The 22,398-nt window shown below is 45.3% G+C and overlaps 2 protein-coding genes across 8 annotated transcripts in view; one reads left to right on the top strand and one right to left on the bottom strand.

Moving 5' to 3' along the window:
* Nucleotides 1–626: 626 nt before the first annotated feature.
* On the bottom strand, nucleotides 627–11,173 carry PURG (purine rich element binding protein G). 6 transcript variants are annotated; one of them, XM_045017833.1, is made up of 3 exons: nucleotides 10,905–11,113; nucleotides 8,293–9,117; nucleotides 627–758 (listed from the first exon to the last, which is right to left on the bottom strand). In XM_045017833.1, exons 2-3 carry the CDS (start codon nucleotides 9,102–9,104, stop codon nucleotides 728–730), a joined length of 843 nt encoding a protein of 280 aa, XP_044873768.1. In that variant the 5' UTR covers nucleotides 9,105–9,117; nucleotides 10,905–11,113; the 3' UTR covers nucleotides 627–727. The 6 variants fall into 6 exon arrangements, 5 of the variants coding, with proteins under 5 accessions (XP_044873768.1, XP_044873769.1, XP_044873770.1 ...); XM_045017834.1 differs by having other exon boundaries at nucleotides 646–758; nucleotides 8,274–9,117; XR_006579625.1 differs by having other exon boundaries at nucleotides 702–758; nucleotides 7,786–9,117.
* A 68-nt stretch (nucleotides 11,174–11,241) lies between these two features.
* Nucleotides 11,242–22,398, top strand: part of WRN (WRN RecQ like helicase) — a 112,137-nt gene continuing 100,980 nt past the window's right edge. The window contains exon 1 of one of the 2 annotated variants that reach the window (XM_045017830.1): nucleotides 11,242–11,309. The gene's annotated coding sequence lies outside the window, so the exon portion shown is untranslated. The remainder of the gene's footprint in view (nucleotides 11,310–22,398) is intronic. The other variant, XM_045017829.1, reaches the window with a different exon arrangement.

Below are 22,398 nucleotides of genomic sequence, written 5' to 3' on the forward strand. Positions count from 1 at the left end.
CTCTGCTCCTCTTCAACAGAATGTGTTAAGAATGTAACTTGAGAAGTATTTGTATGGATTTAAGGTTGACCCCAAACACTGAGTGCATAGATTGCTGGATATTTTAATCAATCAGTTACAGAGATCCTGTTGTGCCACCATTCTGAGTGTAAATAGTTTTTTGCATTAACAATTAAATGTTTTCATAGTAAAGCAAAGCTTGCTATTTGCAATATGTACCGAACATATCTGATTTAATAAAAAAAAATCTACTTGCTAGAATTTTTAGCATACTATTGAATATTGACATATTGTTAACATCCTGCCCTCCCAATCTCTCTCACACTCTCCCCCGCCTGGTGTTTGTGTATTTTTATAAATATTATATAGGGTGTGTGTGTGTGTGGAAAGCTTCAAAGTCAGAGGTCTTAGAGTAACGGATATGCACTTCTCTTCCTCTCTTGGCTGAATCTAGCCATTTTAAAGTTATCTTGTTTGTGATCCATATGGTGCATAGGTTGAAATTCACATACTTACGCCATGAAACATCCCTCTGCCCACTGGGTGAAATTCACCCAGTGATTAAGAAGCCAATTTAATTGGCAGTATTTAAATTAACGACCCAAATCCATGAGCTGCATGATTTTCTGAGTTTAATATTAAATACAGGTAATGTAGGAGAGGTTTGATACATTTTTAAAACCGGTGTATTTGCAAAAGTTTAAAGGGGCATCTTTCTACGTTGGTTTCACAACTCCCAGTTTCCATCAGAAAGAAGCCTGTCAAACAGGAAAAAGGAATAAGAATGTGTATCATAGAATGGACAAGAAAGGGCTGAAAAGATAAGAAATAAACTTACTGTAAAAAAGTCTTGATTCTAACAAATTAAAAAAACATGACAGGCTTTGGTAATATACTTAAAATTATTAAACAGTGCTTGGTATGCTTCAAATTGATGCTTTGAGATTCCTAGAAAATCAGCTGTTATTGATGGTGAGGCTTTTTTTTAGCATTTTTTAAAACGCTGATTTAATTTAGAACCTCTTATGAGCTCAGCCAGGCACATTCTCTTACATAGAGAAACTATGATACCATAAACATGATGCATAGCACAAGATAAGAAAATGCTTTCAATGTTACTTGACTCCATGGCTAAATGTTTGCCCCAGCTGAGCATTGATGACCTTTCTTCTGCCCATTAGACAGACAGTATCTGAACCGCAAATTGTTGCTTCTGGGTAAAATCCTGGCCCCATTGATATCAGTGACAAAAACTCCGTTGACTTCACTAGGGCCAGGATGTCGTCTTTGTTATTCATTCAGCTGGCTATTTTATTCTACTCCAGAAGCTCCACCATTTCATTAAGTGGAACTCTATCAAAAACATACCCTTTCAGCTACATTATATTTAATTTAACAGTTTTTGTAGTTTACCAAAAATTTCACTTGTTACGTGTTCAAGTTACCCCCTCAGAGGGAACTTCAGGATAACAAACACTGGAACTCCAACAGGGTTGTAAACCCTCCAGGATTGTCCTGGAGTCTCATTATGTCATGTGATGAAACCTCCCGGAATACATCCAACTAAAATTGGCAACCCTAAACTCCAGTGATAAAAGTTTGCTAGGTCTTGATATTTTTAAACTACTACTGTCCTGTATATGTATAAATATAGGTGGTACAGAGACCTCAGGTGTGATAAGGTTTTCATGAAAAGCACTTTGTTATAGTGAGAGCCGTTAATCCCATAATATTTAATAGGCTGTCACCAACATTTAGAGCTTCCACAGATTTGTATTTATTTATTTTTTTAAAAAACAGCTGGGCTAAAAGCCTGTTTTTAATATTTCAAAATACCTGATCCCAGGAATGTCCCGTCTCCTAACATGGATGCTTTTATTCTGTGACCCCACAAATTCTGCCATAAACAAAGTCAGAAACTAGGATTTAATAGTGCTAATAGACTCCTAACATAATAATGAACTGCAAGCATTTGCCATGTAAAGAGAAATCAATAACCTTTACAAGAATTGTAGTCAGATGTAGATTTTGGTTCTCTAAACAAACAAAAAATCTAATGAATAAATCTTATGCTACTGTCCGATAATCATACTTGCTTACTTTTCATTTTTTGTAGCAGTACACTAAAATGTTAATGACTCCAGATGAAAGCAAAAGGACAATGAGACTACCTTAGATAGTATCAATAATGTAAAATAGCTATATCCATTATTGAATTGAGAATACACAATACAACTATAACTGCAGATTAAGGTCTTCAAATTCAAATACAACTTTTTGATACTGTAGTACCCAACTGCTCATAAAGATGGTATTCAAAAATTGGCCCAATCCTGTTCCCACTGAAGTCACTAGAAAAATTCCCATCTGCCTCAATGGGATCAGGATATGGGATAAAACTTAAAGGCAAAAAGAGCTACTATCAAAAATAATTATTTTATGGGCCCTATTCTGCAATCCTTAGTCATGTGACTACTTGCATTGGGATGTCAGCTTCAGCAAAAGTTACAGGACTAGGACTACATTTGTATTTAAAATTGTGAATATGCCTATCCATGTATTTGACATGTACACTATTACAAATACATGCACACATATACTTGATCCATAAGTACTTTGCTGTAATTAATTCTAGGATTTCTGTTGATAGCATATGTATATAAGAAAATACTTCAAGTTGTCTGTGGCTGGCATTTTATATGTAGTGTACTTTTTCATTTCTCACCTAACTAAAGAAAACTGTTCCAGATCTGAATTATTAAAAAGCCTATAGGAAAGACAAGGTGATTTTTAAAAGCCATGACACAGAAGGATTAAGATATTTTCACCTTAGAGGAAATAGCATAGAAAATAAAATGCAAGATGTATAGTTTTTTTTAGGACTTATTTTGTAGATTTCATATATATTGTATTTACAGGAAACATGTACTGTTGCAATGGGACTACAGCCTGCTTACTAACTCATTTTCCACACTGTGAAGACACTGTACAGTGAAAACAAACAACAAAATAAATGCATTTCCATTGCACAAAATGACTACACTTTTAGTTAAAAGGGATGTCAGTCAAGCAAGTAACAGTTCTCCTAATTCTCCTCCCCATAGAGTTTAAGTCATTTTAATAATCCACTGAAGAAAAAGGATGCAGCCATTTGACTAAAATACATTTAGCAGAAAAAGTACGTTAAAATTGTTTTTGGTCATTTTGTTTGAGCCTTTACACAAATAAACCTGTTTTAAACTCTTCTAGCAGCATATTTGGGATTTTACATTTATCCTACCTAAAGATTTGGAGCATTTGGGGATTTAAAGACAGATTTGAAACACTATGGCAGCTAACAGTAAACCTGCATACAAAGCTGCCAGTAAAGCCCAAGACTACTTATTTCACATGAGACACCTTGAAATAAGGTTTTATTTTTTTCTTTTTTTCCTTCAGCTCTACTGAGAGTCATATACCATCCCCTTCTCCACCAAATTTCAAATAAATAATACATCAAAACATTTAAATGCAGTAATCTTAAAAGGGATGCAATAAATAATATATGTAACGGCTCTCAGTGAAATAACACATTTAACCAAACTGTGTTCCAGGCAGAAACTGATTTTTAAGTCCCATCTTTAAACTGTGCACTTCAGATAAATATATTATTTCACTTTGAGCTACTGTGGATTTACAATATACATGTATTGGATTTATACATATTAAATACACATATGAAGCACTTATGATAAAGAGTAGATTGCTACTATATTGAAGCACAGTTTCTTTCTGGATAAAGTACACACACCATTGATATTTATATTAAACGTGTATTTCAAGTTTTGTTGCATTAAAATAGATTCCCCACTCTCTTAGGTGCAGGAATAAATGTTGCTGCTTCTGAAAGTCCCTAATCAAGAATTTCTTTTAAGTTTGCTATGTTCTCTGTATTTCATGAAATTTGACAGTCTACTTGGTCACAGGTGGTGAGATGTCCTACACAGTGCCATGGTGGTGAACCTTACCATTCTAGTGCGGGTAACGTTCCAACTCTCCCATAGCATTATTACAACCAACAACATACTATATCTGTACTTTAACAAGAAAGGAAGTTTACACGCTATGGCTGGATTCAATACAAACTGGCTAGTTTCAATACCACAGAAGCCCACCCAATCCCCCCCACTACTCCAAATCAACATTTCTGGGATTATGAGGGCTTCTGTGACAGCAAAGTGTCACAGAAAGCTAAGTGAGATGGCGTTACTGAACCCAGCTCTATAAAGATTATGAGTACAAAACATAGCTATACATTCATTACAAAATATCTGGAGCCTGATCTTTCAGAGATGCTGAGCACCCACAACTCCAAATAAAGTTAACTGGAGTTGTGGGTGCTATGCTACCTCGGGGGTGGGGGCGAGGAGGGAATCAGACTTGTGGTTTTGAAAGGATTTTTAATAGTGCCTGCCTTCTCTATCATACCATTGTAACTGGATCAAGTGATTACAACAGAGCTTTGACAGACGTGCATGCAGGAGGCCACCCCTCACAGATTTAGGCTATATATTACTGAAGCACATCCTACCAAACTAATAGCAGAAATGTGCTTCTATTATTTACAAAATAAAGTGCATTATTATTTAATTATAGAACTGACATACTTTCTGCCTGGACCACACAGCTTTAAAACAGAGGTGAGGGCTTTAATGTAAAATTCTCTCATGAGAACCTATTAATTCAAGAGATTCAGACTGATGCTTTTCACCCTGTCCTCTTAGAATTGTTTTTGGCCATGCTCTTTAGTGCAAACAAGCTTGTGTTTTTCTCAAGTTTAAGGGTCAGGCAGTTTTAGGGCGTAAAGAATGACAATCTATTTAGAATGTACTGGGAATTCAATATTCCTTTGTGTTATAATGGGCCCTTCTGCACATAAGCCGCATAATACTGCTGCTTTCTAAAGCTGGGAACACATTGCCAAAAATAATGAGGAACCCGTTTCCAAATGTAACCAATGTAAGTTTTGCATTGCTATATTTTGAGTTTGTTAGTGTTATGCTTGGATCATAGTATTTTCAATCAATGCTTTACATTTCTATGGAAAACCAGTAGTCAGTGCTTTAACTGTTGATAGCTGGCTCAAGTGTCGTCCCGGATACTCAGGTGCGTATCACCGTGTGAGAGTAAGTGCATTAGCTGGTTTTACAAAATACAGGCAACACTTAATTGTGTATCAGAGCTGAGAATTGAGCTTGTTCAGCAGCCAGCAAGATACTGACTTCCTGGGGTAATAGTTACAATACATCAATGCATTTCTGAAGGCCAATTAATAAATACAGGAAACCTAATTATGAAGCAGTGATGGAAACTGATACCGGTCTACATCTTCACTGGAGCACTTTCAATAGCTAAGACGTAGGCTGGCTCTAATTCTCCAAAATGGCAACTTGATAGCAATAACAATGCCACTTTGCACCTGTTTGTTTTTTAAACCTGTAAAGGAAATGTATTTTTTTAAATTACTACTTACTTGCACAATTAAAATATTTTTCTCCATTAAGAGCAAAAGAACACATGGAATGCAAGATTATCTGCATTGCACATGTTACGTAGGAACAATTCCAATGAATGAGCTTTTAATATCAAGTGATGCAAACATTATTTTAGACTGGAAGATGCTGAGTGTAGAGGGGAAAATCCACGTGAAGATGGAGTGCAAGGGGAGAAGTGAGCATAAAAAGTTCTTACATTCATAGTTCCAGATTGCTGGAAGTTTTGACAAGTTCATCACTACTTTAGGCACTGTGATGGGCAGCAGCAATCAGTGAGATGGTAATTTAGGCATTGATAAATCATTCACTAATATACTGCTATCAAGCCAACAATAGTATAAATTGTTATTTTAGTATGATTTGTGACTTCTTAAAACATCTTTTTTTTTTTTTTTTTAGTACTTCACTATCTAATAGGAACCATTAGTCCTAGGACTAAGGTTATAACCTTCAATTGCTTGGTCATGGCCCAAATGGCCCATTAGCAATTCAAGTGACCAAATAAGAAAATTTTGCTTTGGATTAGAAAATATCTGAAACAGCAATCAATACATTAGTGATTAGTTTATGGTAATTTTTTTTGACACTAGGCCAACTGGTTGTTAGCTCTAAGGGAATCACCTAAAACAGTGAAATTAACTTCTTTACATCTGTTCTTTTCTGTCACAGGCGTTAACATGTTCCTAATAGTTCTTTGGTGACTTTGGTGCAAACTTTTTTGTAGTTTCATCATTTTTAGCACCCAAACTAAAGGCCAGATTATTCACTTAAACCCCACATACAGTCCTTCTTGATATTACTAATGGTATATCAGATCAAAGACATGATAAGGTGTTTGAATTTAGTGTGGCCTTCAAGTGTGCAGGCAGATTAAAATTAAGACTGGGGACAATTTTGGGTTGCAGATAAGTGTGTTTAAGCAGATTAAAATTTACTGTTTGGATTAAAAGATAGCTGGCCCTCATGCACACTCAGCTACTTCATTAAAAAACATGATTTGGGTGGTGATAAATTTCTGTAGATATACAGTAGCACTTTAAAAAAAAACACATAAAAAAGGTAGGTAAAATGGAGTCTCTAAGCAAGGGATTTATAGCCCAATCCAACTCCCATTGATCTCAGTGAGAGATGAATTGGCCCCTATATGCTGAAAAATTTCTTCATAAAAATAAATCTGTTTTTGCTTTGAGATCCAAAAGCATTTAGAATATCCTATGTCCCCTTTCTAACTCAACCCTCCTGAACAGATAATGCTTCACATTTCCCCTCCAGGCAGAGTATTTGGATTTCAAGGCAGCAATCTGGGGGAAGATGTACCTCCATAGTCTTCAAGGGGACTTCACGCAGGCCTAACAGTCAGCCCACGTGAATCAAATTGCAGGATCATGGCCCCAGCTTTAACATGGTGGTGAAAGAGTGATGGAGGTGGGGGCATAGATATTATCTTGGAATACTAAAACCTATAAAAATAATAATTTGTAATGGAAATGCTGACACAGCTTTAGCCATAGCATTGTAAATGCGCTACCAATAAGTATGAAATTAGAGAAGCATTTTTATATCAATTAAGTGGTGCACCAAACTCTCCCAAAGGTTTTTCCTCAAAGTAGAAGGACGAAACCAGAAGCTATCCTCATACTTTTAATATCATACCTGTGTTACTCATACAGTTGGGAGAAAACCCTGGAAACCCACTTGCAACAATCATTCAGCCACCAAAATGCCCACTTCCCAGCTCCTTGCTAGAGCCCCCCAAACCACCAATAATATAAAAATAGTTTTTGAAATTTTGAGAGCACATTAAAAATTCCTCAACCTTACATGATGTAATATGTAGATGAAGAATGGATTATTTTCATTAATTTGGGATAACCCATCACAATTCAAACACAGCTTTACTTTTCTGCGGCACTCGAATTTTTTGGTTACCACAGAATTATTAAGCTAAGAAATTAATATTCCACTCTTTGACAATCCTTTATAAAGGCTTGACCTGCTATCGAGAGTTTATCCATAAAGAACATTGCTTAAAATTCAGTAATTAGTGAAATTGATTTAAAATTTCTACCTTTCCTCGTATAAGTAGATAAAATACATACAAAGTCAATTTCTGTGGTAAATGACCTGTAGTTAACCGTTTCAGATTTTAACTCAGCATGGACAATATTTAGTTCTGGAAAACCTGTCATAAGCAGAAACCAATACTTTTCAGCATAAGGTACGTCATGTTCTAGTGCAACACAAGCCTTACCTAGACTATTTAAGGGTCAGAATGTCAGATTTTTGTGCTGATATGCATACTTTCATAGTCTTCAACACTTGAAACAGCTGATTCATTTAGATTTGGGAGGCTGATATTCCCATAGGAATTAGAGAGCTGTGTTGGGTGTCATTTAACATAACCAGACTTCAGAAGTATTATATACTGGAGTTATTACTAACAACAGGAAAAGGACTTACAAAAAATGAGGGGCAATTTTTTCAAACTACTAAATATTCAAACTACCTCCAGCCAATTTATGGTTTTCTGTTTTGCCTGACGACCAGTTCAAATGCACTCTATTCCAGACCCTCTTGCTCTTCACCACTGTCACCTGTGACATCCATTCTTTTCTCTTTATGGCTGTTGTAAATTCTCCTCATTTCTTCTTCATACTTGATAAAGTTTTCCCCAAACCTTGTCCACGCTTTATACGGGACAGTGATGGTGTTACGGTAAGGTGGCCTCACCTCACTTACCTTCAAAAAAATGCCATACCTGTTAGATCCCACATCAAAGTAGAACCGCTTGTTATCCACCCTGAAGGAAGTCCCCTCTGGAAGCTCAAGGGGTTCATCACCCCCACTTCGTCGTTCTTCTATATCTCCCTCCCCATATTCTTCAATTAGCTGGACCAAAGCATCCCTGAATTCAATCATCCCTTGGGCTGGAAGGACAATAGTCTGTTCCTGTCCCAAATTGTGGCCAAAATAACCTATCATGCCCGGTCCTCTAATCATGGTTTGTCTAATCCTTAAGAAACGCCCACGTTGATTCTCCTTCAGGTCTAGATAATACTTCCTGTTGTCTCTTTCTATATATTCAGTTTTCAGGACACTGTGAGGATGCTCTTCTGATTCAACAGATGCTGGAGGCGAAGGCAGATGATGCTGTTGCCGTCTTCTCAAATCTTGCTCTTTGCCATTGCTGTGTTCATGTCTATGACTATGGCTGCCTTTGAGGCCCAAATGGGCATAGTGCTCTATGAAATCTCCCAGATAATCCTTCAGCTCAGCAGCCACAGACAAGGAGAGAGTCAGTTTGCTTTTCCTGATATTTTCCTGCCTGCCTCTTCCTATCCAGACCTCCGCTATCTTCAGGAAGCGGCCTCGGGAACTCTGCTTCACATCCAGATAAAATCGCTTTTTCTGGATGTCCACCCTTTTGGAGGCTAGCTCCTGGATCTCCATGCAGCCCCCCTGAGAGGAGGCAGGATAGTGATACTGCTGTTGAGACTGGGAGTAAATGCTCCTGTGCAGGCTGGAGCCCCCCACACTCCTTCCTCCTCCTCCTCCTCTTCCCCTCTCCATCTTTACCAGTCAGCTGGAAATAACAAATATATAAACAGACACAGACCATAATATCAGTGTCAAGAACCTGCGCTACTTCTCAATATCTCTCTGCTCAGTGTTACTTTCCCCACAAAGATGCTTGCACCCTGATCTCCTACCATGACACTCAGCAACATGGGAAGAGATCCCAATCTCCGTGACTGCTTCTATCCTTCCACTTTGTGTGTCACCCTCGAACTTCTCCAATAACCATCCCATCACTACTACCCTCCCACCAACAGGCACCCCACAACCCCCCTTCCCTGATAATAATCCCCATAGCCCCATTTCTGTCACACTCCCCCCAATAACTGTCTACCCATTGTGCCACTAATCTCCACCATTATAGCCCCCAGGACTGGGGGATTCCCCAGGAGACTGGGTGTCACCAGGATAGCACCACTCTACTGCCAAACAGTCCTCTGTAATTCCCCCTAGCCCTACCACTGTACTGCCCTCTAGTTTGTCCCTGGATGCAGCCCCCACTAAACCCCCATCAAACCCCCCTTTCTCCCAGTGATGGGGGCCCCAACCACCCAACAGCCACGGTACGGCAGACCAGCCCCCCAGTGACCCCCTTCCCCCAGGTTGCAGCACCCCACTGAACTCCCACTCCCTCCCCAAGGCTGTAGTGCTCCACTGAACCCCCACTCCCCATGACCCCCTCGCCAAGGCTGCAACCCTCCACTGAACCCCCACTCCTCGTGACCCCCTCCCCCACCCCGCATCCCCCCCACTGAGCCCCTACTCCCTGTGACTCCCTCCCCAAGGCTATAGTGCTCCACTGAACCCCCACTCCCGTGACCTCCTCCCCCACACTGCAGCCTCCCACTGAACCCCCACTCCCCATGACCCCCTCGCCAAGGCTGCAACCCTCCACTGAACCCCCACTCCTCGTGACCCCCTCCCCCACCCCGCATCCCCCCCACTGAGCCCCTACTCCCTGTGACTCCCTCCCCAAGGCTATAGTGCTCCACTGAGCCCCTACTCCCTGTGACCCCCTCCCCCACCCCACAGCCCCCCACTGAACCCCCACTCCCCGTGACCCCCTCCCTCACCCCGCAGCCCCCCACTGAGCCCCCACTCCCTGTGACCCCCTCCCTCACCCCACAGCCCCCCACTGAGCCCCCACTCCCCGTGACCCCCTCCCCCACCCCTCAGACCCCCACTGAGCCCCCACCCCGCAGCCCCCACTGAGCCCCCACTCCCCGTGACCCCCTCCCCCACCCCTCAGACCCCCACTGAGCCCCCTCCCCCACCCCGCAGCCCCCCACTGAGCCCCCACTCTCCGTGACCCCCTCCCCCACCGAGCCCCCCACTGAGCCCCCACCCCCCGTGACCCCCTCCCCCACCGAGCCCCCACTCCCTGTGACCCCCTCCCCCTCCCTCACCCTGCAGCCCCCCACTGAACCCCCACTCCCCGTGACCCCCTCCCTCACCCCGCAGCCCCCCACTGAGCCCCCACTCCCCGTGAACTCCTCCCTCACCCCGCAGCCCCCCACTGAACCCCCACTCCCCGTGACCCCCTCCCCCACCCCGCAGCCCCCCCCTGAGGCGCCACTCCCCGGGAGCCCCTCGTCCCCCTCCCCCACCCCGCAGCCCCCGACTGAGCCCCCACTCCCCGTGACCCCCTCCCCCTCCCCCACCCCGCAGCCCCCCACTGAGCCCCCACTCCCCGTGACCCCCTCCCCCACCCCGCAGCCCCCCACTGAGCCCCCACTCCCCGTGACCCCCTCCCTCACCCCGCAGCCCCCGTTGCTAGGCGAACGGGACACTTACTCCATTGCTGCAATTGCCCTTCACCAACCGCCGCCGCCGCCCGCCGCTCCCGGCCGCCGCGCACAGTCCCGCCCGAACCGGGACGGAGCATCCCCCGCAGGCCCCGCGGCCGACTCCACTCCGCCGAGAAACACGGCGGCAGAACAGGGCCCGCGCCACAGGCTCGGGGGATGGAGCTGGCGCCGCTCTGCCAGGTACCGATTCGGCCCTTAAACTACAACCCCCAGCATGCACCGCGACAGGGCCTCACCGGACATGCGCGTACCCTCGGGTAACCTTCCAGCCCCGGCGGAGGGAGGTGACGTGTTGATGGGCGACGGGCGGCGAGCTGATGACGTTGCGTACACGCCGCTGGCGCGCGGAGGGTCTGAGCGAGTCGGGGGCGCCTAGGACGCGGTGCAGCAGGTCAGGGCCCCCCCAAGGCGGAGCGTGCCGGGCGCCGGCCTCCCCTCCCCTCTCCCTGCGGGCGGGCGGTCCCCGGGGTCCTAGCGCGGGGCCGCCTCCCGAGCCCGCCCGGGGCCCCGCGGCTGCTGGAGCTGGGTCCGCCCGCGGGAGCTGCCGCCTGGCGCCCGTGCGAGCCGCGTCTCCACTGGGCCTGCGGCGGGCGCTAGCTGAGGAGAAGAGGGGGCCGCAGAGGGCGCGTCTCCACTGCGGCTGGGAGCCCCGGGGGCAGGCGCCGCGGCCGCCGTGCGGCCCAGGGGCTGGTACCCGGCTTCGCTGGCTGGGGCTGCACGGCGGCCGGGGGCGAGCGAGGGAGCGAGCGGCTGTGCCCGGAACACCCACGCGGCTGTTTTGAGTGGGCCTAGCGGGGGGCCTGCTAGTCACAGTCTGTCTTCCTGTGCTGGGCCCCTCGCCCCGAGCTGCAGGGGAGCCCTGCCCGGAGAGGCCTTGGGCAGCAGCTTCTGGTTCATTGCTCTGGCTGCCCTTACCCCGGCCTGTGCCCCCGCCGGTCCGTGCTGAGCACTTCGGCCGTCACTTCTGCACGGGTTGTCTTCCCACGGCTTCTCGCTCAAGAACACTCCATGGACTTGTGGCCACGGGAGTCCCGGTTGGGGGGCCCTTTTCTAGTATTGCCTAGTGAACCTCAGGAGCTTTGTTGGGACAAGGCCGGGCCTCTCTATTTGGGAGGAGGGAGCAGGGATGCTGCGCTGTAAGAGGGTCATGTCCTGCTAGTAGGCATACGTGTGTGCAGGAGACGTGTGCTCACAGAAATAAAGCTAAATGAAGTGAAATATTTTTTTCTGTAAGAGAATTCCAGCTTCCAAACTCAACGTATGCATCACATCTGGGTTGGAGTGACTTGTGCCGATGGAGGTTCTCAATATACAATACGTGACTCGCAGGGCTTTGGAGCGGAGCCCGGAGCTGGAGCGCAGAGCAGCTCTGGAGCAGTGGAGCTGCAGGTTTTTGCCTGGAGCTGGAGTGGAGCCAGAGCACAGCTCCGAAGCCCTTGTGACTGGGGAGGGGACTTACATAGTCTTTGATTTCTATAGAAGGATGTCACTCGTTCTCCACCCTTGATGTGAATAACAAGCAAATTATGGCAGGTGGATTTAAAAAAAATCATGCTTTCTGCCCATCAGTGCGTGTTCAGAGGTGATATGGTATTTGGGTCTGGAGGTGAGGGACAGAATCAGCTTTTCTGTTGAGACTGAAGGTAGAGGTATGAAGGGGGAGCATTGTGTGTGAAAGGGGATTCTGAAGTATAGCCATGTTGGTCCCAGGATATTAGAGAGACAAGATGGGTGAAGTTAGGTAATATCTCATACTGGACTAACTTGCTTCTGTAAAGGGGACTCTGGTAATACCGAAAATATCACTTAGCTGTGCTATTTCCTGACTGACCATTTTGATAAGTTTTGGTCCATTTATATAGCAGTTCTAGTGAAGGGAGGAAAAATAATTACTTCTGAGAACATTGATTCAAAGTGAAACACAGTTCAAACAATTCCTGGCTGAAGTTCATTACAGTATATATGTCAACAGAAGTGCTAAGATAATAGCAGTGAATGCTATATAAATAGGTAGAAATTAAATGCCACAAGCATTGGTAGTCTACAGATGCTTGTCTACAGTCAGTCTTTGCACAAACTTAACTAAAATTGGGGAGAAGGGGAACTACTTAAACCAGTGCAGTCCCCTAGAGTGTAGTGTTTCAGAAATATATTATGCTGATGTAAACTCTGTGGAGAGTCTCCTGATGGATTCTTCCTCCCCATTTGTGTTGGGGAACCCTTTTTGTGCTGCATTACGCTCACACCCATAACCCTTATGCATATGCATGAAGGTTCCAAATCCTTTTTCTTTATTGGGATTTCTGCACCCCATAAAATGTGGGGTATCTTGCTTTTCATAAGCTAGCTTCTTAATTCCCATTATTTTCATTAGCATTTATGGCAACAAGTCCCCATGGCAACATGCGGTTGCTGCAGTATTTTCCATGATGTTACAATCAGGGGTCTTGAGGTTTAGATGGGTACATTGTGGCATATTTTCCTGAATATCACCCATTGGCACTTTCTTTACAGTAATCTTGTAACTTCACCGGTACAGGATTATGTCAGCCCTTCTTTAGGTCTAAAGCCTAATACAGGGGTTCTCAAACTGGGGGTCACAAGATTATTAGCTGAGGGGTTGTGAGCTGTCAGCCTCCACACCGAAGCCCGCTTCACCTCCAGCATTTATAATAGTGTTAAATATATAAAAAAATGCTGTGTGAAAGGGGTCACCACTACAAAAGTTTGAGAACCATTGGCCTAATATGACTAAGCTACAGTTCTGCAGGCCTCAGCCTGGAGATATTGCATTACAGCCTTACTTCGTTTATATACCTAATACATATTCATCACTCATAAATAATTGTCAGCCTTATACCCTTATAATACTATTGTATTCATGCCTATACTTGTATCTACCTCTGTTTATCACACATTGATTACATACAAATTAACCACAACAGAAATAATTATATGAAATAATTGGCTACAGAGAACTGCAAAGAAATAAATGCTAGCAAAATGTCATCCTTTTTTCTTTCAAGGATGGTTTTGTTATGAACAAACTTGTGCATCTACATTAAAAAGGTAGGGTCACATTTCTGGAGAAATTATAACAAGCCTTAATGAGATCAGACAGAAGATATTTTGAGTCATGCTTTATTTCTATATAATGTTTGAGAAGATTTTTGTTTGATTGGAAGCAGCACAACTTACTAGCAATAATATAACAATAGCATTGGCTGAATGAGGCAAATTTTCTGCACATCATAGGCTTAAACTGAATTGTAGGCTATATTAATTGCTTTTCATATTGATAATTACTGCTTGTTGCTTTCATCATGATCACAGAAGAGATTTGGACAAAAAAATAAATACCAGAGTTGCCTGTTAAAATAAAGAAAATGGTAATTACTAATACTGGTAGTTGGACCAAAAGTTGAATGATTCTGATTAAGTGGGCCTCTGCCTAAATCTTTTACTTACCCAACTTTATACTTCTTTCCAACTAGAATAATTTTTGATTGCTGGCATTAAATCAATTGGCAGTTTAGGAAGCTAGAGGCAGCTGTGTTTTACTTCTTTTTTTTTTTACACAACTGAATACTGCAAAGATCAGTTTCTCTTTCTGCTTCAAAATAGTGAGCATTGTAAAATGAAGCAGTAATAGTGTTTTAACTAAAAAGAGAAATTTGTTATTTGTAAAAGCACCTTGATGCAATAAGATTAATGTAAAAGGTCTCTTCTCCCAGGGATTTATGTACATATCAAGTACTTTTAGTGCTTGAGGGTAAGGCTACAGTTTTGTCACGGATGTCATAGTGGTTGTGGAAACTGAGTTTGAATAAAGTCCATGAAATGTCCCCAAACCAAGTGGCAGTGTGACCTAGTCCACTCAGGTTTGGCATGTCTGCTCCTCCATTTCTGGGGGGAGGGATAGCTCAGTGGTTTGAGCATTGGCCTGCTAAACCCAGCGTTGTGAGTTCAATCCTTGAGGAGGCCACTTAAGGATCTGGGGCAAAAATTGGTCCTGCTAGTGAAGGCAGGGGGCTGGACTCAATGACCTTTCAAGGTCCCTTCCAGTTCTAGGAGATTGGTATATCTCCAATTATTACCTTTATTACCTATTACCTTTTCTGTGCATCAACACTATGTGCTAGGGTGTAACACCAATCAAATTTGCCCCTCTGTCCCTGGGATAGGAGCCACAGCTACAGAGTGAGCATGGAGTGAGCTCACTCTCCGATCCCCTCTTCTTTCCATGATCTGTCATTGTTTATCTAAACCTCTGCCGTGGAATGTTTTAAAGATTGGCATGACCATCATAGTCCTACTCGTGTGAACTAGACTTATGGGAGAATAAGACCCTTGGTGTGATGAACTGCAATGCACTAGGGTTGTATCACACTTTATTAGTGCTCTAGATCTAGAAGAGGAAGCAAACCAAATTTCATTCATGAAATTTGCAGAAGATATAAAACTGGATGGTGGGCTGGTGGGATTGACTTATGAAGGAAGCTCTTTGTTGCTTTAGAACCTCATGTCATGGACCAGGGACTTATTGTGCTAGGCACTGTACAAACACACCAAAAGATGGTCCCTTCTGCAAAGAACTTACACTTTAGGACGAGACAACAGGGGAATGCAGACAAACAGACTAGGGAACATAAAGAAACAAGTCAGGACTGGTTAGCATGCTAGGCAGTGGGCTCACCCACACCTGCTGCCCAATGGTTGTCAAGAGTTTTGGAGGTATTCCAACAAAGAGGAGAATTAAGAAGAGATGTGAAAGAGGACAATAAGGTGTCTTTGAGGGTATTTATGGGGAGCTCATCCCATATGTACAGCATGGTGAGAGAGAGCCTGGAGGTGCTTGCTTAACATGTAACAAGCGGGTGATGAAGGCAGCCTTCATTGGCAGGATAGAGGCGGGAGCTGAGATCTTGATAGCGTGAGAGAGATGATAGGCAGTGTGGGATAGACTCTGAAAGGCCTTGGAAGTGAAAACATTGTATTTGATGAAATGGAGAACAGGGAGCCAGTGGGGGGATGCAGAGAGAAGGGAACATAACTCTTACAAACTTTTTCAGGTAAGCACCAAGGTAGGAGATGAATTATGTAGGGTGGTGTGAATGTTATAACTGGAAAAGGAACATGTTGGCTGACTCTTCAGAAAAATGTGGACGCATATCTAATAGGCTGCAGAATGGCTTCTCAGTAGAAGTGTTGGAATTGTCATTGATTAAATCTATATATTTTTTAAAAATAGTGGCAGATGGTGGTGGGACAGGGACTTGAAAATGTACAGAACAACCCTGCATTGTCTCAGACAACTAGATGACTTCCGTAATTCTATGAAGAGCTCACTGAGTGATGCCTTGGGGCAGTGCATGGAGTGGGTGATGCACCTTTCAGGTAGGGATCTCAGCTAATAGGTGTGGACTAATTAGGTTCTTCTTTAAGGGCATCCATGCGTTCCCACTAGTGGGAACTGCCTCCTGACAAATGGGTGCACAGAGCCCTCTTGAAAGCAGCATCTGTTAGGAGTGCATGCATGAGCACCCTCTTGAAATTGAGCATTTGGATTGTAGAGCTCTGTATAAAAGGATGCACTCCTCCAACACCTTCTGTTCTTTTTCTGCTACTTTAAAGAGCAGAAGGGACCCACTGCTGTGTCTGTAGTGAGGCACTTATTTGAGTTTTCACCCCCCAAATCTATGGACAGCTTAGTTTCAGTGCTAGAGTTGTGTAGTGTTAATAACTTCATAGACTCACTGAGTTTTTTCTAAATCTCCTGGGAGCCCTTGGGGCTTTTGGGCACTGAAGTCAAACCCTAAAAGAGAGTTCAAGAATCATAGAATCTCAGGGTTGGAAGGGACCTCAGGAGGTCATCTAGACCAACCCCCTGCTCAAAGCAGGACCAAACCCAACTAAATCATCCCAGCCAGGGCTTTGTCAAGCCTGACCTTAAAAACCTCTAAGGAAGGAGATTCCACCACCTCCCTAGGTAACCCATTCCAGTTCTTCACCACCCTACTAGTGAAAAAGTTTTTCCTAATATCCAACCTAAACCTCCCCCTCTGCAACTTGAGACCATTACTCCTTGTTCTGTCATCTTCTACCACTGAGAACAGTCTAGATCCATCCTCTTTGGAACCCCCTTTCAGGTAGTTGAAAGCAGCTATCAAATCCCCCCTCATTCTTCTCTTCTGCAGACTAAACAATCCCAGTTCCCTCAGCCTCTCCTCATAAGTCATGTGCTCCAGCCCCCTAATCATTTTTGTTGCCCTCCGCTGGACTCTCTCCAATTTATCCACATCCTTCTTGTAGTGTGGGGCCCAAAACTGGACACAGTACTCCAAATGAGGCCTCACCAGTGCTGAGTAGAGGGGAATGATCACATCCCTCGATCTGCTGGAAATGCCCCTACTTATACAACCCAAAATGCCATTAGCCTTCTTGGCAACAAGGGCACACTGTTGACTCATATTCAGCTTTTCGTCCACCGTAACCCCTAGGTCCTTTTCTGCAGAACTGCTGCCCAGCCATTCGGTCCCTAGTCTGTAGCAGTGCATGGGATTCTTCCGTCATCATATTTCTTTTGGCCCAATCCTCTAGTTTGTCTAGGTCCCTCTGTATCCTATCCCTACCCTCCAGCGTATCAACCACTCCTCCCAGTTTAGTGTCATCTGCAAACTTGCTAAGGGTGCAGTCCACACCATCCTCCAGATCGTCAATGAAGATATTGAATAAAACCGGCCCCAGCACCGACCCTTGGGGCACTCCACTTGATACCGGCTGCCAACTAGACATGGAACCATTGATCACTACCCGTTGAGCCTGACCATCTAGCCAGTTTTCTATCCACCTTACCGTCCATTCATCCAGCCCATACTTCTTTAACTTGCTGGCAAGAATACTGTGGGAGACTGTATCAAAAGCTTTGCTAAAGTCCAGAAATAGCACATCCACTGCTTTCCCCTCATCCACAGAGCCGGTTATCTCATCATAGAAGGCAATTAGGTTAGTCAGGCATGACTTGCCCTTGGTGAATCCATGCTGACTGTTCCTGATCACTTTCCCCTCCTTTAAGTGGTTCAGGATTGATTCCTTGAGGACCTGTTCCATGATTTTTCCAGGGACTGAGGTGAGACTGACTGGCCTGTAGTTCCCTGGATCTTCCTTCCCTTTTTTAAAGATGGGCACTACATTAGCTTTTTTCCAGTCATCCGGGACCTCCCCCGATCGCCATGATTTTTCAAAGATAATGGCCAATGGCTCTGCAATCTCATCGGCCAACTCCTTTAGCACCCTCGGATGCAGCGCATCCGGCCCCATGGACTTGTGCTCGTCCAGCTTTCCTATATAGCCCCGAACTACTTCTTTCTCCACAGAGAGCTGGTCACCTCCTCCCCATACCGTGCTGCAGAGTGCAGCTGTCTGGGAGCTGACCTTGTCTGTGAAGACAGGCAAAAAAAGCATTGAGTACACTAGCTTTCTCCACATCCTCTGTCACTAGGTTCCCTCCCTCATTCAGCAAGGGGCCCACACTTTCCTTGACTTTCTTCCTGTTGCTAACATACCTAAAGAAACCCTTCTTGTTACTCCTAACATCTCCGGCTAGCTGCAACTCCAAGTGTGATTTGGCCTTCCTGATTTCACACCTGCATGCCTGAACAATACTTTTATACTCCTCCCTGGTTATTTGTCCAATCTTCCACTTCTTTAAGCTGTTCTTTTGTGTTTAAGACAAGCAAGGATTTCACTGTTAAGCCAAGCTGGTCGCCTGCCATATTTACTTTTCTTCCTACACATCGGGATGGTTTGTTCCTGCAACCTCAATAAGGTTTCTTTGAAATACAGCCAGCTTTCCTCGACTCCTTTCCCCGTCATGTTATTCTCCCAGGGGACCTTGCCCATCAGTTCCCTGAGGGAGTCGAAGTCTGCTTTTCTGAAGTCCAGGGTCTCTGTTCTACTGCTTTCCTTTTTTCCTTGTGTCAGGATCCTGAAGTGTGCCTCATGCCTGGTAAGTATCTGTCATGAGCATCAGATTCTGGGATACATCAGGTATCTGGAGGAAGCATGTTCTCCAGCCTAGTGTGCACTCTGCGGGCTTTAGCCACGAGCCCCATCTTTGGTGTTAAGCCTACCTTGCTTTGAGGTGCTGAGAGCCCAGGTCCTAGTTCTGCACTGACACTGGAATGACCCTCTAGTGCTGAAGCCCACCCTTACAGAACTCAAGAGGGAACTCCTGCCTTGGCTTTGGCACCTCCCTCTTCTAGAGGTTTCAGTGCAGGCTCTCCAAAGACCCCTGCAGTTGCAAAGGCAAAGGCCCAGTCTGTGCTGTCAGCACCCACTGAAAAGCGCCATTGGCTCCAAGCGAGATGGCACCTGACTCTCCCCAGGCTCCCTCTAAACCTGCTCTGGAGAATCTTACCGGTTCCTCTGCACTGACATGTTGGCACCAAGCTCACTCCCGGACATTGATCCTAAATGGAGAACAAGAGGAAGCAGGCCAGCACCGCAAAGTTGCCTAAGAAAGGAAGGGGAAGTGCCAAGACTCTTCACTCCTATGGCGTGGGATCTCCTGGTGCTGACCACTTTGGAGCCACCAGAACAAAGCCTCCCAGCAGTAGGACTATTTGTTCTCACCGTGTCAGTGCCTGACAGAAGGGTTGTCCCTGATCGTGATTGTTCATACCCCATTCCAGTCACCATGTGGCAGAACTAGGCCACCTTCCCAGAGTCTGACAAGCCCACTACACGTCTTCTGCTATCCCAGAATTCTCTCCCAGCCCTCCAGCAGGGGTTACCCCAGGTGTGGCAAACCTGAGCCTGAAAAGAAGCCAGAATTTACCAACAAACATTGCCAAAGAGCCACAGTAATATGTCAGCAGCCCCCCATCCGCTACCCCTTCCCACCCCAGCACCTCTTGTCCACCGGCAGCCCCGCCAATCAGCACCTCCCCACCCTTCCCCATGCCTCCTGCCTGCCACAGTCAGCTGTTTTGCAGCGCACAGGAGGCTCTAGTGGGGAGGTGGGAGGAGCGAGAGCATGGCAGGCTCGGGGGAAGGGGCAGGGGCCTTGGGGAAAGGGGTGGAGTGGTGGCAGGACTTGGAGCAGAGCAGGGGGTTGAGCAGTGAGCACCCTACAGCACATTGGAAAGTTAGCATCTGTAGCTCCATCCTCGGAGTCAGCACCTGTACAAGGAGCTGCATATTAACCTCTGAAGAGCTGCATGCGGCTCCAGAGCCACAGGTTGGCCACTCCTGGGTTACCCCATTGTGGGATGAGAATGGATGGGTTGCGAGGGTCCTCTGTGTTCATAGAATCATAGCATATCAGGGTTGGAAGGGACCTCAGAAGGTCATCTAGTCCAACCCCCTGCTCAAAGCAGGACCAAACCCAACTAAATCATCCCAGCCATGGCTTTGTCAAGCCCTGTGGGCCTTAAAAACCTCTAAGGAAGAAGTTTCCACCTCCTCCCTAGGTAACCCATTCCAGTTCTTCACCACCCTACTAGTGAAAAAGTTTTTCCTAATATCCAACCTGAACCTTCCCCACTGCAACTTGAGACCATTGCTCCTTGTTCTGTCATCTGCTACCACTGAGAACAGTCTAGATCCATCCTCTTTGGAACCCCCTTTCAGGTAGTTGAAAGCAGCTATCAAATTCCCCCTCACTCTTCTCTCTGCAGACTAGGTTTCAGCTGCAAAGAATGAAAAGCACAAGGGTAGCATTGACAGCGCATGCATTGTTTCTAGTGCAAGGTTAATACTTTTTATTAAATAAATACCCCTCAGTGCACTTCCCTGCAAGTCACAATGTAATCATCACCACTGGCTATTGCAAGAGTCAGTTTGCTGCTCCAGCCATGGTGAGTACAGCCATGAGACATGGGCAAGAGAGGTCTTGTGCTGCAGCTTTTGTGAAGACATCCTTGAGATCACTGGTTGGAACTTCAGAAAAGCCTCCTTTCCCCTAGCAACCTGAGGACAGGTACAAAAATCAAATAGTTTGATTTTTACAAAAGCGGCACCAGATTGGGAGGGAAGGGAGACAAACAGGAAGCTTCCCATTTCCCCCCCCCTTTTTAAAAAATGCTGGTTGAAATCCCTTCCAACCACAACCACAGCACGCTTGGGAAAGCGTGGTTGTGTAACCCAGATTTCACCAAACAGGGGGCGGATTACTAGTTGAATTGTTTGCGGCTTAAAGGCTAGCATCCAAAACTTCCCTCCATTTCCCCTAAGTGATGCGATATCACTCTCCTGAGGGTAACAGAGATGGAAAGGGAGCAGATGCTGTAAGCGTCTGGGTACAGACCTGGCCTTTATGCTGCAATGCTCTGTACTGCAATGATGCCAGCAGAGTTAATACTGGAGCGGCTCGGGACAGTGTCCTACTGTGGTAGATGAAATAAGGCAGCCCTCCCCAGAAACCTTCTGCAAAGGATTGCAAAGAACCTCCGTGAAAGCTTCCTAGAGATCTCCATGGAGGATTCTAAGGCCATCCCTGTGCAGGTAAATAGTTTTATCTGAGAGCACCCTCTGTGTAGCTGGAGTGGCCACCTATACCAACTACACCTACTTTTTTGTTCAGATTAAACATAAAAAATAACAGCATGTAATCCTAAAGTTTGATTGGAAACTGGATACTCACCAGAAGCGCTTTCATGGCATCACGGTCCACCGGTAATTGGTCTTGTGAAGGGATGGGTTCCAGGGCAAAACACAGTTCTTGGCTGTCAGGGAGAATGGATCCTCCGCTTGCCTGCCTCGCATTCTCCCCCTTGTCGTCAACAATATCCTCGTTGTTGCTTGAGGCCGCCCGGAGCTTCTGGGAGGTATCCATAGAGAGTTTTGGGGTAATGGTGGTGTTGCCATCAAGAATCACATGCAGCTCCTCATAAAAGCGGCATGTCTGTGGGGCATCACCAGAACAACTGTTCGCCTCCCTTGTCTTATGGTATGCTTGCCGAAGCTCCTTTATTTTCACGCAGCACTGCTGCATGTCCCTCATGTAGCCCTTCTCCCCCATGCCCCCCACAATTTTGGCATAGATGTCAGTGTTTCCTCCGCTGGATTGGAGCTCTGCCTGCACAAACTCTTCTCCCCATACACCAATAAGATCCATCACCTCTTCTGTACTCCATGCTGGAGTGCGTTTGTGGCCTTGAGTCTCTATGATCAGCTGTGCTGATGAGCTCTCCAAGCTGATCAAACAGGAAATGAAAATTCAAAAGTTCCCAGGGCTTTAATAGGGGAGTGGCTGTTTCCTGTGTACCTGGCTGATGTGCAGTGGAGTTGAAAGTGTTCTCCAGAGCAGTTACGACAGAGCAGTGTGTGACACCTCCTGGAGGCCAGTTCATTCAAATTACACAACGCAGTGTCTACGCTATCCCCATGTCGAATCAAGTGCTACGCCTATTGTCGAGATGGAGTACAGAAGTCGACTTTACAGGCCACTTAGGTCAGTGGAAGGGACTTGGTAGTGT

This window comes from Mauremys mutica, chromosome 5 (genome assembly GCF_020497125.1).
Source record: "Mauremys mutica isolate MM-2020 ecotype Southern chromosome 5, ASM2049712v1, whole genome shotgun sequence".
Lineage (NCBI taxonomy): Eukaryota > Metazoa > Chordata > Testudines > Geoemydidae > Mauremys > Mauremys mutica.